Genomic DNA, 17,680 nt, shown 5'->3' with positions numbered 1-17,680 from the left:
TTGTCGGTCCCTGCCCGGGAGGGCCTTGTCGGTCCCTGTCCGGCCCGGCCTTGTCGGTCCCTGTCCGGCCCGGCCTTGTCGGTCCCTGTCCAGGGCGGCCTTGTCGGTCCCTGTCCGGCCCGGCCTTGTCGGTCCCTGTCCGGCCCGGCCTTGTCGGTCTTTGTCCGGCCCGGCCTTGTCGGTCCCTGTCCGGCCCGGCCTTGTCGGTCTTTGTCCGGCCCGGCCTTGTCAGTCCCTGTCCGGGCCAGCCCTGTCAGTCCCAATCCGGGGCGGCCTTGTCGGTCCCTGTCCTGCCCAGCCTTGTCGGTCCCTGTCCGGCCCGGCCTTGTCAGTCCCTGTCTGGGCCATCCTTATCGGTCCCTGTCCGGCCCAGCCCTCCAGCCTTGTCGGTCCCTGTCCTGCCCGGCCTTGTCGGTCCCTATCCGGCCCGGCCTTGTCAGTCCCTGTCTGGGCCGTCCTTGTCGGTCCCTGTCTGGCCCAGCCCTCCAGCCTTGTCGGTCCCTGTCCGGCCCGTCCTTGTCGGTCCCTGTCCGGCCCAGCCCTCCAGCCTTGTCGGTCCCTGTCCGGCCCGGCCTTGTCGGTCCCTGTCCGGGGGGGGCCTTGTCAGTCCCTGTCCGGCCCGGCCTTGTCAGTCCCTGTCCGGGCCAGCTTTGTCGGCCCTGTCCGGCCCGGCCTTGTCAGTCCCTGTCCGGGCCGGCCTTGTCAGTCCCTGTCCGGGGGGGGGGGGCCTTGTCGGTCCCTGTCCGGGCCGGCCTTGTCGGTCCCTGTCCGGGGGAGGGGCCTTGTCGGTCCCTGTCCGGGTCGGCCTTGTCGGTCCCTGTCCGGCCCGGCCTTGTCGGTCCCTGTCCGGCCCGGCCTTGTCGGTCCCTGTCCGGCCCAGCCCTCCAGCCTTGTCGGTCCCTGTCCGGCCCGTCCTTGTCGGTCCCTGTCCGGCCCAGCCCTCCAGCCTTGTCGGTCCCTGTCCGGCCCGGCCTTGTCGGTCCCTGTCCGGGGGGGGGGCCTTGTCAGTCCCTGTCCGGCCCAGCCCTGTCAGTCCCTGTCCGGGCCAGCTTTGTCGGCCCTGTCCGGCCCGGCCTTGTCAGTCCCTGTCCGGGCCGGCCTTGTCAGTCCCTGTCCGGGGGGGGGGGGGCCTTGTCGGTCCCTGTCCGGGCCGGCCTTGTCGGTCCCTGTCCGGGTCGGCCTTGTCGGTCCCTGTCCGGCCCGGCCTTGTCGGTCCCTGTCCGGCCCGGCCTTGTCGGTCCCTGTCCGGCCCGGCCTTGTCGGTCCCTGTCCGGCCCGGCCTTGTCGGTCCCTGTCCGGGCCGGCCTTGTCGGTCCCTGTCCGGCCCGGCCTTGTCGGTCCCTGTCCGGCCCGGCCTTGTCGGTCCCTGTCCGGGGGGGGGCCTTGTCGGTCCCTGTCCGGGTCAGCCTTGTCGGTCCCTGTCCGTCCCGGCCTTGTCGGTCCCTGTCCGGGGGGGGGCCTTGTCGGTCCCTGTCCGGGTCAGCCTTGTCGGTCCCTGTCCGTCCCGGCCTTGTCGGTCCCTGTCCGGGGGGGGGGCCTTGTCGGTCCCTGTCCGGGTCAGCCTTGTCGGTCCCTGTCCGGGGCGGCCTTGTCGGTCCCTGTCCGGGTCAGCCTTGTCGGTCCCTGTCCGGGGCGGCCTTGTCGGTCCCTGTCCGGCCCGGCCTTGTCTGTCCCTGTCTGGGCCGGCCTTGTCGGTCCCTGTCTGGGCCGGCCTTGTCGGTCCCTGTCTGGGCCGGCCTTGTCGGTCCCTGTCTGGGTCAGCCTTGTCGGTCCCTGTCCGGGGCGGCCTTGTCGGTCCCTGTCCTGGGGGGGGCCTTGTCGGTCCCTGTCCGGGTCAGCCTTGTCGGTCCCTGTCCGGGTCGGCCTTGTCAGTCCCTGTCCGGCCCGGCCTTGTCGGTCCCTGTCTGGGTCAGCCTTGTCGGTCCCTGTCCGGGGCGGCCTTGTCGGTCCCTGTCCGGGGGGGGGCCTTGTCGGTCCCTGTCCGGGTCAGCCTTGTCGGTCCCTGTCCGGGGCGGCCTTGTTGGTCCCTGTCCGGCCCGGCCTTGTCGGTCCCTGTCCGGGCCGGCCTTGTCGGTCCCTGTCTGGGCCGGCCTTGTCGGTCCCTGTCTGGGCCGGCCTTGTCGGTCCCTGTCCGGCCCGGTTTGTCGGTCCCTGTCCGGGTCAGCCTTGTCGGTCCCTGTCCGGGTCGGCCTTGTCGGTCCCTGTCCGGGGCGGCCTTGTCGGTCTCTGTCCGGGGGGGGGGTCTTGTCGGTCCCTGTCCGGGTCAGCCTTGTCGGTCCCTGTCCGGGGCGGCCTTGTCGGTCCCTGTCCGGCCCGGCCTTGTCGGTCCCTGTCCGGGGGGGGGGGCCTTGCCAGTCCCTGCCTGGGCCGGCCTTTATACAACATTCTATTGCGCCCCAGCTGGGCGGGCCTCCACAACCAGCAGGGAAGCTCATATTCCGTGAGTCCCACAGGGATATCAATCAGGATGTCCCCGTGGGCCTCATGGCGATCTCTCCAGACATCACGAGATATTCAGTGGCCATAATTATACTGAATGATGGAACAGGCTCAAGTGGTCTGATTTACCCCAGGCACTTTTTCTCATGTTTTCATGCCTAGCTGAAGTAAATCAAATGGTTTATGTGGAGGGTAGACCGGTTGGGCTAAATGACTTGTTTCTGTTCTGTAAATTCTATGGAATATTTATTGGCCACTGATGCCCACTGTATGAATTTCACTGAAGCCCTTTACACAAACACACAATAATTGATCCCAATTAGCACTCACATGAAGAAAATGGTCTCCACTCAAAATATCCCCACTAGGATCAAAGCTCACCAAGCTGAAAGCCATGGTTCCACACCAGACCCTCCTTCCCAGTGGTGACCTGGACCTTCGGGGGAACTTGGTCCTCCAAGTGACTCTTCATTGAGACGGCCTCTCCATGTACCGCATTGCCAGTCAGGTTCTTTGGGATTTACAGAGCTGATGATGAGGAGTGCGCCCTGTCAACAGCTCTTGTTCAAAAGGAATACAATGACTCTCACTCAGTATCTCTCACTGTGCACAGCTTTTAATAGCTGCATTGTTTATGGACTGGTGTAGCCACCTGGGGCGGCCACGTCCCGATTTCAGAATGGACACTCGCAAAGAGTGCAGGGAAAAATGGACAGTGCTAGGAAAACAAGCAGGTGCAAGGTTTGCCTGTGGATTGGAACTTGCAGATCCCAGACAGAACTGATACTACAACCATTAGCGTAGTAATGAGCTATCTCCGGGGACAAGAAACATTGAAACAATCGGTACCAGGGCAGACTCCCCGGCGCCAGTGGAAGCTAAAACAAAGGCAGGCCAACGGTTACCTAGAGCCCGCCCAGCGATTGGGGAACGACCCCGTTATTGGAGAGAATCGATACGAACGAGTGGAACATGGTCCAATTAATTGGGACCAAGTCCGGGGTCCGCCCAGAAGGGTGCGAAACCCCGTGGGGTATAAAACAGAGTCCCCAAGGTCAGTTCGCTCTCTTAAGAACTCGTGAACTCTTCATCTTCACCTTGGCCTTTGGCTCTCAGCGATGAGAGGCCGCCAAGCACCAGCCAAGTAAGTCTAAGGTCAACGCACGCTCCGTGATAGGCGCTCCTCTACTATTCTATACCAGTTTGAAGCCAGCAGTATCAGAACCGGACAACGGCCATTGTTCCTCTGACTGAGTGGGCCACTCGAAGCTAAGTATAAGCTTTTAGTAGTAGTTGTAGTTTAGTGAGTAGAGTTTGTGCATGAGTAATAATTGACTGTGTGTGTAAATAAATGTGCATTGATTTCAAACTTACTAACTGGTGTATCGAGTCATTGATCAGTATTCGGCTTTGAACCTTGTGGTGGTATCAGAAAGATACCTGGAGACTCTTGAGCAAAGGTAATTAAAACAGAGCAAATTAAGGAAAGCATAACGAGCAACAATGGTCTGTCAGAGTTCGAAATTTCCAGTTGCGTGAAATTTGTTTTATTGAACACAGATCATTTATGACTTACATGGTTTCCATGGAGATCCAACTTGATTAAATTGGGGCAGTTTATGAGAGCTTGAAATTTAGTGATGTAGTTCCTAGCCAGGAGGCAAATCTTCAGAGCAGAACAATTCAGTAAGCTGCCCAGATTTTTCAGATAATGTCTAGACAGGTTTACCACCGCAATCTGCTCCAGTTTCTTCACTTTGGACAGACAGTCCATCCCGCCACACGATAGGATTAGTGATTTTGAAGGAGAGACGAGGTGACTTCTGTCTACTCTAAAATTTGTGGAGATCTATGGAATATACAAAACCACTGAACAGTCAGAGAGAAAGCAGAAAATAATCTCCCTCTCACTTTTAAAAAGGCATATCATCCAGACTAACACTTCAACACACCGCTGAATGGGCATTACATTGTCAGGAATAATTTAAGCTGAGGCGCCGTCTGTCCCCTCATGTGAATATAATAAATCCCGTGACACCATTCAAAGTACAGCAGGAGAATCTCCAGAGTACTGGCAAATATTTATTCATCAACCAACATCATTTAAAATAGATTTTCTGATCATTATCTCATTACTGTGTGTGGGATCTTGCTGCATGCGAACTGATTGTCCTTATCTTACATGACATCAGTGACATTACAAGCAGTACATCATTGGTTGTGAGATGCTTTTGGGAATTCTGGGGGTCTGAAAAGTATTATATAAATGCACGTTCTTTCTCAAGCTTGTTAATAGGTTGGAAAAGTTACGGGAAGCATCAGAGGAGCAAGTTACAAACTGGCATAAAAGCAAATGACTGTGGAAGCTGGAATCTGAAACAAAAACAGAATTTTCAAAAGATTCATCCATGGGATGAGGGCGTCTCTGGCTGGGCCAGCAGTTATTGCCCATTCCCTGAGGGCATTTAAGAGTCAACCACATTGCTGTGGGTCTGGAGTCACATGTCATAGAATTTACAGTGCAGAAGGAGGCCATTCGGCCCATCGAGTCTGCACTGGCTCTTGGAAAGAGCACCCTCCACAAGCCCACACCTCCACCCTATCCCCATCACCCAGTAACCCAACCCAACACTAAGGACAATTTTGGACACTACGGGCAATTTATCATGGCCAATCCACCTAACCTGCACATCTTTGGACTGTGGGAGGAAACCGGAGCACCCGGAGGAAACCCACGCGGAAACGGGGAGAACGTGCAGACTCTGCACAGACAGTGAACCAAGTCGGAAATCGACCTTGGGACCCTGGAGCTGTGAAGCAATTTTGCTAACCACCATGCTACCGTGCTGCCCGTAGGCCAGACCAGATAAGGACGGCAGATTTCCCTCCCGAGGAACCAGTTCGGGTTTTACTCCATGATTGTCAGACTTTTAATTCCAGATTTTTTTATTGAATTCAAATCCCACCAATTTCCCCAGAGCATTACCCTGGGTCTCTGGATTACTAGTCCTGTGAAAATACCAGATATTTGTCTTCAGGTTCAAGGAGCTGAATGGCCTCCTCCTGCCCCAATATTCCTGTCCCTGTGGCTCCAATCTCACAATTTAGAGGAAAAGAATGCCGAGGCATAATGAGGTGTCCAGATTGACGCATAGTTTTAAACTCGCGCCACCTATATACACATCATGTGCTTCTTTGTTATATTTACAGTTTATAGGACCTGGCCTGTTACAGACTGATTGCACTTTGGAAGATGTTGGATATGAACTGCTTAAATAATCCTGAGAATGTTAGAAAGTACGCTCTCTCTGGAAATGCAAATCTTTACACTTGTTTGTAAAATGACAAATGGCACAGATATAATCAAGTCAGCAGGGCCTTCTGCTCACAAAAGACGGCAATGACTTGCACTGAGTCCTGTCCATTCTGTGCTTGCTGGCGCACATTGGTTCCCAGTCCAGCAAATTTACAGTTTTCATCTTTGTGTTCAAGCTCTCCCATGACGTCATTCTTCTAATCTCAAACTTCTCCAGCCGTGCAAACCTCCAAGGTCTGATCACACTTCCAATTTCCGCTTTATGCGCATCTGCCATCTTCATTATTCTCTGACTGGTGGTTCAGCTGCCTCCCGAAACCTTTTGCTCCTTTAAGACACCCTTTAAAATTGTTAAGAGCACATCTGATGTTAAACGCTAGGATATTCCAAATCCCAGAAACACCGACTCTCAACTGTATTTTTGCAATTGGGTATAATGTGGAGAAAGGCTTGAAATCCAGAGAAGGATGTCCCAGACGTCTTTGTGATGATTGTAAACAAAGTAAAAGTTTATTAAATAATTAAACACACAAGAAAGTCAACTAGAAATACACTTGAACTCAATGGCTATACATGGTATCCCTGAATTTACCCAGTTCCAAACTGTTGCATCTTTAGACCAACAATGCAAAATAAATGGATTGCCATAGCACGTGGGTTTGACGCAGATTAACAGAGGTTTAATGACGAGGTCTTCACTGTTCAAGGTTTGGTACTAGACTCCCCAAAAGCCCGCAAAGTAGCTGATGAAGTCACATAAGTCACGTGACTCCATTCTTAAAGAGATATGAAAAATGAAAATCGCTTATTGTCACGAGTAGGCTTCAATGAAGTTACTGTGAAAAGCCCCTAGTCGCCACATTCCGGCGCCTGTTCGGGGAGGCTGGTACGGGGATTGCACACAACCACAATAACCCATATATATATATAAAACATCCCTCCCCCTTTACTTCGAAGGCCCAACACAACTAATGATGAGTATATTAACAAAGTCATTTACATCTATATATAAGTGCAGGCATCACATTATTACATTGTAATGACACAGTCAATAAGGTTAACAATCAAGTGGGCGTCTATTTCCCATTGGTTGCCTGTTCACTTGCGGGATTTTGACTACGAGTAGTAGCAGGTACTTCTGATTCAATCTCTTCTTCTGTCAATGAACGAAAAGTTACACAGTCAGATGGAACGGAGGCCGTTACCTCTTGAGGTAGTTCTGGTGCTGGCACACAAATGCGTGATGACAATAATTGATCCCCATGGCACCTCCACACAAATCTGTCTGTCGTTTGGACCAGTCTGAGACAATACCATCACAGGGACCTACCGAGGGTGTAGCTGCACGCTAAAACTTATTCTCCTTGTTGAAATGGGTACTTCCTTGAGTTACTTTCTCAAGATCTGTGACTGTTGGTTTTGCTCTACTGTCAGATGTCTCCTCTGGCAGGAGTAAATCAAAGGTAGTCCTCAGCTTCTTTTTCATCAATAACAAAGCTGGTGAACTTTGTGTAGTTGTGCGTGTCACATTTCGGTATGTTGCTAGAGACATGTTGACACAGCAATGAAGTGAACCGTGGTCATTTGAAGCCTTCAGTGCTCGCTTCAAGGACTGGACAAACCTTTTTGCTAAAACAATCGTGGATGGGTTGCAAGGCACTGACTTAACATGTTGAACTCCACACATCTTTAAGTCGTCATCGAACTATTGGGTTGCAAACGGTGGCCCAGTCGCTCACGGTCTACTCCATGTAATATGAATCTCACAAAGATCTCGCTGATTTAGAATGGTTTGTTCGGCAGTGTTCAACTTCATTATGACCACCTCAGGCCACTTTGAATGTGTGTCTGCAATGACCATTAACATGTGTGACAACTGGAGGATTTTACGAATATTGGCTTCTAAATATTGGGACAAGTCAGAGTTAAAAATCAGGGATTTAGTGTGTGTGGCAGCAGTGATCAAGGTTTTAAAGAGGATTTTCATAGAATTTATGGTGCAGAAGGAGGCCATTCAGCCCATTGAGTCTGCACCGGCCCGTGGAAAGAGCACCCCATTTAAGCCCACGCCACCACCCTATCCCCATAACCCAGTAACTCCACCTAACATTTTTGGGCACTAAGGGCAATTTATCATGGCCAATCCACCTTACCTGCACATCTTTGGACTGTGGGAGGAAACCGGAGCACCCGGAGGAAACCCACGCACACACGGGGAGAACTTGCAGACTCCGCACAGACGGTGACCCAAGCCAGGATTCGAAACCGGGACCCTGAAGCTGTGAAGCAATTGTGCTAACCACAATGCTACCGTGCTGCCCTTTTATTTTGCTTCTGGTAAATAGAAGGTGACATTGACAAGGAATGTGCTTTTCAGTTTAGGCTAATGGACTAGGTTTGACTGGGAGCTCCTGGAGAGTGTTAATGTATTTTTGCAGCCTGCAGAGATAATGGGCTGTATTCTCCGCTGTCGGGATTCTCCGTTAGGCCGGCACACACCGACCCCTGGGGATTTTCCGACTGCGTGAGGCTTCCCAAAATGGGGAAACCCCATTGGCTGGCGGGACGGAGAATCCCACTGCCGGCTGGGGGCGCACAGCACCCGAAAATTGGTGCGGTGGGAAGGAGAATCGCGTCCTATGTGCTTCCACCGGAGCTGAATTGCAACTGGTTTATGATCCCCTGGAAACGCAAACCGGTAAGCAATTCAGTGTTCCATGTCATGCAAATTTTTGCATTGGTCGGAATATTAGGGGTTCCCAGGGAATACCGCTATCGGGCCGCCATCTTGGGTGGGTGGCCAATAGCGAAGTCCCACAGCCGGCCTCCCCCTGCACCGCAAATCAGCCCTGAATGCCCCCACCCACGGATTGCCTGGGTGCCTCCTGACCCCCAATTATGGGGGGGGGGGGTGCCCCCACTCACCCAGAAATATGTATGATAGACTCCCCATAGGGACCTCTGTAATAGGGAACCCCCCCCCCCCCCCAGGGACCCCTGTAATAGGAGGACACCTCCACTGGGACCCCGAGAACAGGGAGTCCCCTGTAATAGGGGAGCCCTCACAGGGACCCCTGCAAAAGGAGGTCACGCCGACAGGAACCCCTATAATAGGGAGACCCCTGTAATAGGGGAGCTCTCACATGGACCCCTGCTCAAAGGAACTCCCCACAAACCACACGCCCCAACACAGACCCCCCTCCCCGCACAGAAATGAGACCCCTATCTGGAATCTAGAGAGCAGTCTAAACAGGGGCAGTGTGAAGAATTACAGCTGTGACAATTATTTTGCAGCACCACGTGCCCATTCCTGAAAGGATAGCAGCTGTGACCTGGTCTGGGTCCCACAGATCCATTAGCTGCAAGCCATTCATAGCTTTCCAGTAGCGGTGTGTGATTGAAGCTTCTGCAAACCACCTACAGCTTTGATTCATTGACCTCCCTTCATAGCTCAGTGGCCTGAGTGGCAAAAAACCCAAATGTGTGTAAACATTGACCACATCAAAGAGAGGTAGGTGAAAATCGCTTACTGTCACAAGTAGGCTTCAAATGAAATTACTGTGAAAAGCCCCTAGTCACCACATTCCGGAGCCTGTTCGGGGAGGCTGGAACGGGAATTGAAACCGCACAGTGAAAAGTGCAGTGAAATTACACACCTGAGTGATTGGAATGCTCTTAGTGCTTGGAATGCAATTGAAGTCATTTCAGCGTAGCTTCTAAGTGTTGTAAATGCTCTTGCTCATTTGTGCCCATGGTCAATATATCATCCAGCTCACATTGTACCCCATATAAGCCACTAAGAATCTGGCCACTTGAGCTTAAATGTAAAGCATATGGATCTGGTCACTTGAGCTTAAAAGTAAAGCATATGTTGACATTATACCAAAAGGCAATCTCTTGTAGCGAAATAGGCCTGTGTGAGTGATGATGGTGAGCAGGTGTTGAGATTCAGCTGGCACATTCATTTGCAGGTAGACCTGCGATAGGTCAAACTTGCTGAACCTCTGTCCTCCTGCTGGGCCTGCGAACAAATCTTCAATCAGTGATAGTGGATACAGATCCGCATGCAGGACCTGATTGATTGTTGTCTTAAAAACTCTGCAGATACAAATTGTACTATCCTGCTTCATGACAGATACAATGGGGGTTGCCCAGTCTCTAATAGTGACGGGTTCTAAGACTCCTGTCTGCACAAGTCTCAGTAGTTGTGCTTCGACTCTTGGATGTATTGCATGGGGTACATCTCTAGCCTTGAGACATTTCGGCTGGCTATTTTCCTTGTCCTTCAGGGACACTTGCACACCTTTCAGGCACCCCAGTGTGTCTTCAAAAACACTACTCTACTTTTCCATTATGGTCTATAAGTCTGGATTTGAATCAGAGCAAGTTGAAAACGTCCTCGCACCACATGGAGAGGTAACTCTGCAGTTTGTCCACTGAGCTCAACCTTAACTGAGATATAACCTGGTTCAGCTCAGTGGGCTAGACAGCTGGTTTGTGATGCAGAACAAGGCCAGTAGCGCGGGATCAATTCCCGTACCAGCTGAGAATTCTGAATTCTCCCTCTGTGTACCCTAACAGTCGCCGGAGTGTGGCAATTAGGGACTTTTCACAGTAACTTCATTGCAGTGTTAATGTAAGCCTACTTGTGACTATAAAGATTATTTATTTACCTTTCCGTGGTACTATCTCTTCAATATAGGTCCTCAAAATCACATCTGCTGGTTTTAAAGGCAGATGATTAAGTTTCTGTTCGTACATAGTCTCAAGAATTAGGGAGACCGCAGCCCCTGTATCAACCTCCACTTTAGCATTGCCCAAAAACGATGCGACTCACACTGGACTGGGAGCACGTTCAACTTTAATCCTTCATCAGAAGAAATTGTTTTAGTTTCATTGTGGTTGTTATTCTTTTCTTCCACATTGATGAATTCTTAGTTGAACTTGTTTGTTTCTTCCTTTGAATATGATGTATTTTCCTTTGAGTATTCTTCTCTGGAGAAGTTATTTTACTCCAGCGAGCTCTTGCTGTGTGGCCAGTTCTGTCACAATTTTACATCGGCTGTATTTGCTCCAGCAATCAGCCTTTGAATAACCCGTTTTTGCCCAGAGGTGACATGCCTCAGGCTGGGTAGACTTCCTCTGGGCGGGAACTCTAATTGCTCTAAGCTGAAAAGCCTCCTTAGCTGCAAGCTGTATTGAAACAGCAATATTTAATGCAGTATTCAGACTTAGTTTACATTCCATTATTAGCTTCCTTTGAATGGCCTCCTTTTTCAAACCACACACTAAACATCTCTAATTGTGTCGTCTAAAGAGTCTCCAAATTCTCCTCACTCTGCAGGTGGCTTCAGGATTGTAATGAACTGCGCAATAATTTCCCCCTTCTAACCGATTTCTTCGATGAAATCAAAACCTCTCCGCAATAATCAAGGGCTTTGGTGTAGAATGGTCTTCTAATATTTTCACCAGTTCTTGATATGTCTTATCCCCAGATTTCTCAGGCTGAACCAAGCTTGTCTTTTTCAGCAAATTAATACTTTTACCTCCAAATGTACTGAAGAATGCAAACCTTAATCTCTTCCAATACTTGGTTGGCGAAATAATAATGGAATCTCCAGTTCTCTGAGTTTTCAGCAAAAAAAGTTGATCGCGTCAAATTTCCCACCATTTTTCACAGGATCAGAATGCTCTCCCCATTCGCTCAATTCAGTGGTCTAGTTCATTCAAGATGGATTACTAATTTGTAACAGTTCTACTTTCATCCAAGTTATGATAATCCTTTGTTTTCTGCCCCGCTCTAGCTCCATTTCTTACTGTGCTGCACGTGGTGAGCCCCACAGCCTGATTCCTAGGATTGCTGGTGTTACACACCTTGGGTTAGTGCACGGTCAATTCCTGCCCCACAGACCCCAGAGTCCCAACACAAGTGAATTAACCAATAATTTGTATGTTTTCCTGGGATCTTTAACCTTTGACTGCTCCATTGACTTACAGGCACCAGATTTGTAAGTAAAACATTAAAAAAAACTGTTTATCAATAACAGAAGAGATAAATATGTAACGGTAATAATAGAACAACTGTCTGTTGATCTAACGATTCCCCAAACCCCGTCCCACCCTCCACCCAGACATACACAAGACAGACACACAATGGGGTAGGGAAAGATCAAGATACACTGTGAATGAGAGATTTAAGTATCTTCGCTGCAGAAGTTGAGATCTTTGTTGGCGGTGATCGTCTCGGGACATAAAGTGTTGAAACCATCAGCTGGTTGGAACTTCTGGCTGGAACCTTCAATTAGAACTCTCAGGCTGGGAGTCACCCTCACTTCCCCCGACCTGGGCTTTCACACAGAAGATTCCCCTCAGATCTGCGCAATTCTAACTTTTATTCACCACATGGACTACCAGCCTCACTGAGTTAACTCTAATGTTCTCAACATGAGTGTCAAACATCCCCTCTGCCTGCAGGTGGCTTTGGAATAGATCCTCATGCAGGTTATCCTGAACCATCAGGTAGAACATAGAACAGTACAGCACAGAACAGGCCCTTCGGCCCTCAATGTTGTGCCGAGCCATGATCACCCTACTCAAACCCACGTATCCACCCTATACCCGTAACCCAACAACCCCCCCTTAACCTTACTTTTATTAGGACACTACGGGCAATTTAGCATGGCCAATCCACCTAACCCGCACATCTTTGGACTGTGGGAGGAAACCGGAGCACCCGGAGGAAACCCACGCACACAGGGGGAGGACGTGCAGACTCCACACAGACAGTGACCCAGCCGGGAATCGAACCTGGGACCCTGGAGCTGTGAAGCATTTATGCTAACCACCATGCTACCCTGCTGCCCTGAGAGAGAATTCAGAGCTTTAGCTTCACAGTTGCCTGATCAGCATAGAAACAACTACTTGCCAACAGCTCCCAGGTTGTGCAGAAAGAGGAAGATATTTTATCCCAACTCATCAAATAAAAGAGATCTGATTTAGCTTCCCAGCCTCTTGATGAAGAGTGGAACTTTCATAGGCTGGCTGGAAGCATTTAAATCGGCAAGCAGGGAGCTGAGAGGTGTTTTAAACCTGCATCTTGCTGCTCATGAGATCTTAGCAGAACCTGCTTTGGCTGGTATAGCACAGTGGGCTAAACAGTTGGCTTGTAATGCAGAACAAGGCCAGCAGCGCGGGTTCAATTCCCGTACCAGCCTCCCCGAACAGGCGTCGGAATGTGGCGACTAGGGGCTTTTCAGAGTAACTTCATTGAAGCCTGCTTGTGACAATAAGCAATTATTATTCTTTCTCCAAGGTTTACATAGAACTGAAACTCAGCTCTGCAAAATTGAGCTTGTGTTTCTAGAACATTCTGAAGGGCTCTACCAATCATGACCAAGAATTGGATAAATCCCAGAATTCCAGAAGAGCTGATTGGCTGTTAGCCAAGTTCATAAAAATGACATCACGGGACCCTGCCACAAAGCACACTGCATCTGGGGGCATCCTAACTTGCACAGGTTGACATTGGTCCTGCTATCCCATTTTTGATCTTCCCTTATGGTCACTCTTAATTACCTTAATTTCATGAGCCCACCTTTTAGAATGCAATTGTGAAGGTCACACTTCCTCCTTTGAACCTCTAACATCTGACTTAACCCTTGATGTTCTATTCTGCATTGTTACCAATTTGCCTTCGGTAAATTTCTTTTAGTGTTTCCGGGTTCATCAATTTCTCTAAAGCACTCATTTCCATTAACCTAGCCAAACTGTCTCTGCCACAACACAGCTTCCAATTTTAGTAACTTTCTAAAATATATATAACAGAACACATTCCCAATGACGGTATTTCCTTGAGTTTTTTCTTTCCTTTTATAAATTTAGAGTACACAATTCATTTTTTTTTCAATTAAGGGGCAATTTAGCATGGCCAATCCAGCTACCCTGCACATCTTTGGGTTGTGTGGGTGAAACCCAAGCAAACACGGGGAGAATGTGCAAACTCCACACGGATAGTGACCCAGAACCGAGATCAAACAGGGACCTTGGCGCTGTGAGGCAGCAGTACGAACCACTGCGCCACCGTGCAGTCCGAATTTCCTTAATTTTTGATGTCACCATGAGCTGATGACGAAACCTTTGACTGAGCTTTTGGTTGCCTGTCCTAACACCCCCTATGTGGCCTGTGTGGACATTTGTAATCTGAAGACACTCCTGTGGGGCTACAAAGGCGAGAGACATTTTGGATCTGACAGAAAGGCAATGTTATCATACAATCAACAGTGCAGAAGGAGGCTATTTGGCCCATCGAGTCTGCACCAGCTCTTGGAAAGAGCACCCTAATAAGCCCAAGCCTCCACCCTATCCCCATAACACAACCTGTCATTTTTTGGACACTAAGGACAATTTATCATGGCCAATCCACCTAACCCACACAGCTTTGGACTGTGGGAGGAAACCGGAGCACCCGGAGGAAACCCACACAGACGGGGGAGAACGTGCAGACTCCGCACAGACAAGTGACCCAAGCCGGGAATCGAACCTGGGACCCTGGAGCTGTGAAGCAACAGTGCTAACCACTGTGCTGCCCCAGCCATTTGAAATAAAATCCAACCCTACAAAAGGAAATTTAACTCTTTTTTAAAAAAGTATTGCAATCAGGAGGCAGTAGACTTGGGCCTAATTACATCTCTTTTTATCCGAGTGATGATCTTGCTGAATACAATGTTTACAGTACAGGAAGAGGCCATTTGGCACATCATCTCCATGATAGACCTCTGGAAGAACAATTTTCTTTGTGTCACTCCCCTGACATTTCCCTGTAGCTCTTTTCAGGAAGTTATTTAATTCCCTTTCGGAAGCCTAATTGATCCTGCCTCTAATTTGAGAATCTTGTCAAAGTGCTGCAGTATGTGTGAATTTAAGTGGGGCTGGTCTCCCCATCAGAGCCTGGTTCAGTCAGTTCCAAAGGGTTCCCCACAGGCAGGGAGGGATGCTCAAAGATGGATTCTACAACACAAATAAATAAAACCCAGCTTCTAAATCCCGTTGCAAAGCTCCAATGAAACCTGCCACATGTTGGGGAGCAGCATCTCATTTCCCCTTGGGTTCGTCAGCTTTAGATTGCGATCGTTCTCCTCCACCTTAAAGCCCCCTTTCAAAATATCCCATATATTTGCTTCAATGCAAAGCCCCCTCACAGACCGGGCCATCTGAGGGCGCCATATTAGCACAGTGGTTAGCACTGTTGCTTCACAGTGCCAGGGTCCCAGGTTCGATTCCCGGCTTGGGTCACTGTCTGTACGGAGTCTGCACGTTCTCCCCGTGTCTGCGTGGGTTTCCTCCGGGTGCTCCGGTTTCCTCCCACAGTCCCGAAAGACGTGCTGTTCGGTGAATTGGACATTCTGAATTCTCCCTCAGTGTACCCGAACAGGCGCCGGAGTGTGGCGACTAGGGGCTTTTCACAGTAACTTCATTGCAGTGTTAATGTGAGACTACTTGTGACAATAATGATTTTTATTTATTTGTAAAGTTGCTACCTTTTTTTGCAATCTCTCACGGCTACACTTTAAAATCTAATACATTCTCCCTCCCGTTCTGATGAAGAGCCAAAGGACTCGAAAGGATAAATTGTTTCTCTCCTTATAGGCGCTGCCAGACGTGGTGAGCGGGATTCTCCGGTCGTTGACGGCAAATTAGCGTTCGGTGATCGGCCAGAGAATCAAAGTTTACGATCAAATCGGGGGCGGTGCCGCTTTTGCGATGCTCCACTCCCTCCAAGGTGAGTATGCCTTGCGATGTATTGACGGCCTCAGGACGTTGCCTGGCGCCCGCCCCCGACCGGCCGAGTTCCCAATGTCGTGTGCCTCTCATGGTCTCATCTGCCGGCAAATCGGCGTGGTGGCTGTGGACTCGGGGGGAAGGCCAATCCACGGGCAGGGGGGACTTTGCCAGAGGCTGGGGGCACTGTGGGGGGTGGGGGGGGGGGTGTGGTCCCGGGCGCGCGAGCCAGCCAAATGGGGGGCACTATTTTGCGGGCCGGGTCCGCGAGTGACCGACGCAATGTTGCATGGCGCTGCCGCCATGTGCATGCGCAGCCATGGACCCGGCAATTCTCTGGCCCGCATCAACAGCTAGAGCCGGTCTAGAGCTACGCTGCCGTCCTGCTAACCCCCAGCCAAACGGAAGATCGGTGGCCTTTTTATGCCATTTTTTCTGCTGTAAAACGCCACCTTTTGCACGCCGGCATGGGGATGTAGTCTGAAAATGGGAGAATCGAGCCCGCTGAGTTTTCCCAGCATCTTCTTGTCATAAATCCAGGTCGGTTTTTAATGACTTGTTAGTCCTGACGCACACAGGAAGGTTTGAATTTAAATAACGATAGAATTCCATGGCAGTGTTTTTCAGCACCTGAGAAAGTCTCAAATCATTCAGTCAATGAAATATTTTTGAGGTGCAGTCACTGTTAAAATGCAGAAACCACAACAGCTTAATTGTGCATAGGAAGATCCCACAAACAGTAATGAGGAGATACTGGGCGAAATGGAGACAAAGTGCCGACGCTGGAGTGAAAACCGGAGTGTTTCACTCCGGCGTCGGAGGCCGCTCCTCGCCCCCTATTCTCCCCCCAGGGGAGCAGCGGCGCGTCAATCTCGGGCGCCGGGCCTTGACGATTGCGTCAAAGCGCGCCGCCTAAATGACGCGGCCGGCGGCGCCTGAATATTTTTTTTCTATTTTTAATTTAGAGTGCCCAATTCATTTTTTCCAATTAAGGGGCAATTTAGCATGGCCAATCCACCTACCCTCCACATCTTTGGGTTGTGGGGGTGAAACCCATGCAAACACGGGGAGAATGTGCGAACTCCACACAGACAGTGACCCAGGGCCGGGATTCGAACCCAGGTCCTCAGCGCCGTAGACAGCAATGCTAACCACTGTGCCACTGTGCTGCCCTTGGCGGCGCCTGAATGACATCACCCGCGAATGCGCAGTTGCCGTCTTCCCCCCCGCTGTCCTGCAAGACATGGAGGATTGATCTTGCGGGGCAGCAGAGGGAAAAGAGTGCGTCTTTCAGAGACGCCGGCCTGACGATCGGTACACACCAATCGCGGGCCAGATCCCTCCTCAGCACCTCCCTGGTGCTCGATTCTCTCTCCGCCCCCCACAGGCCCCACACGCAGCATTTGCGTGCTGTTCATGCCGGCAGAGACCAGGTGTGGTTGGCGCCGGTGTGAACCGGTCGGGTTAGGTAGGCCGCTCAGCCCATCTGGGCCAGAGAATCAGCGTTCGACGGGAGCGGCAATTGTCCGCGTGGCAGGTCGCAAAGCACGACACGCCATTTTGGGGTGGGTGGGAGAATAGCTGGGGGTGCCAGGGCGGCGTGGCGTGAATCGCCCGGCACTCCCACGATTCTCCCACCACTGTGTGTTAGCCATGCTGCTGGGCTGGAAAAATTGGGGGTGGGGTGAGGGTGAGGGGCGGGGCATTCCCACTGCCGGGGGGTCTATCGGGCGGGGTTCCCGCTGCCCCGTGGGTCTATCGGGCGGGGTTCCCGCTGCCCGGGGGGAGGGGTTCCCGCTGCCCCGGGGGTCTATCGGGCGGGGTTCCCGCTGCCCCGGGGGAGGGGTTCCCGCTGCCCCGGGGGGTCTATCGGGCGGGGTTCCCGCTGCCCCGGGGGTCTATCGGGCGGGGTTCCCGCTGCCGGGGGTCTATCGGGCGGGGTTCCCGCTGCCACACTCGCCTTGCTGCGCTCCACCTTGGGGCTGTTCCGAGGAGCCGCCATGTCCGGCGTCGGTCGCTGTGGAAACGGAGCAGCGCCCGCGCAGGCGCACTGAGCTGGGCGGTACCGACACGACAGGCCACTCCCCTAGGGCCCCGCCCCCATCCACACAGCCCCACCTCCATCCACACAGCCCCGCCCCCTTCCAC

The 17,680-nt window shown here is 51.3% G+C and overlaps 1 protein-coding gene across 1 annotated transcript in view; it reads right to left on the bottom strand.

Annotated features, from left to right (window-relative positions):
* The window catches only part of lrriq3 (leucine rich repeats and IQ motif containing 3), a 65,031-nt gene extending 47,475 nt beyond the window's left edge, over positions 1-17,556 (bottom strand). The window contains exons 1-2 of the mRNA XM_038793595.1: positions 17,493-17,556; positions 4,016-4,288 (exon numbers count right to left, since the gene is read on the bottom strand). Of these exons, the coding sequence (XP_038649523.1) occupies positions 4,016-4,288; positions 17,493-17,534 (315 nt within the window). The 5' untranslated portion in view covers positions 17,535-17,556. The remainder of the gene's footprint in view (positions 1-4,015; positions 4,289-17,492) is intronic.
* Between the last annotated feature and the right edge of the window lie 124 nt (positions 17,557-17,680).

This window comes from Scyliorhinus canicula, chromosome 4, assembly GCF_902713615.1.
Source record: "Scyliorhinus canicula chromosome 4, sScyCan1.1, whole genome shotgun sequence".
Taxonomy (NCBI): Eukaryota; Metazoa; Chordata; class Chondrichthyes; order Carcharhiniformes; family Scyliorhinidae; genus Scyliorhinus; species Scyliorhinus canicula.
The sequence above is the reverse complement of the archived record's forward strand: the minus strand, read 5'-3'. Positions and strand labels throughout refer to the sequence as shown.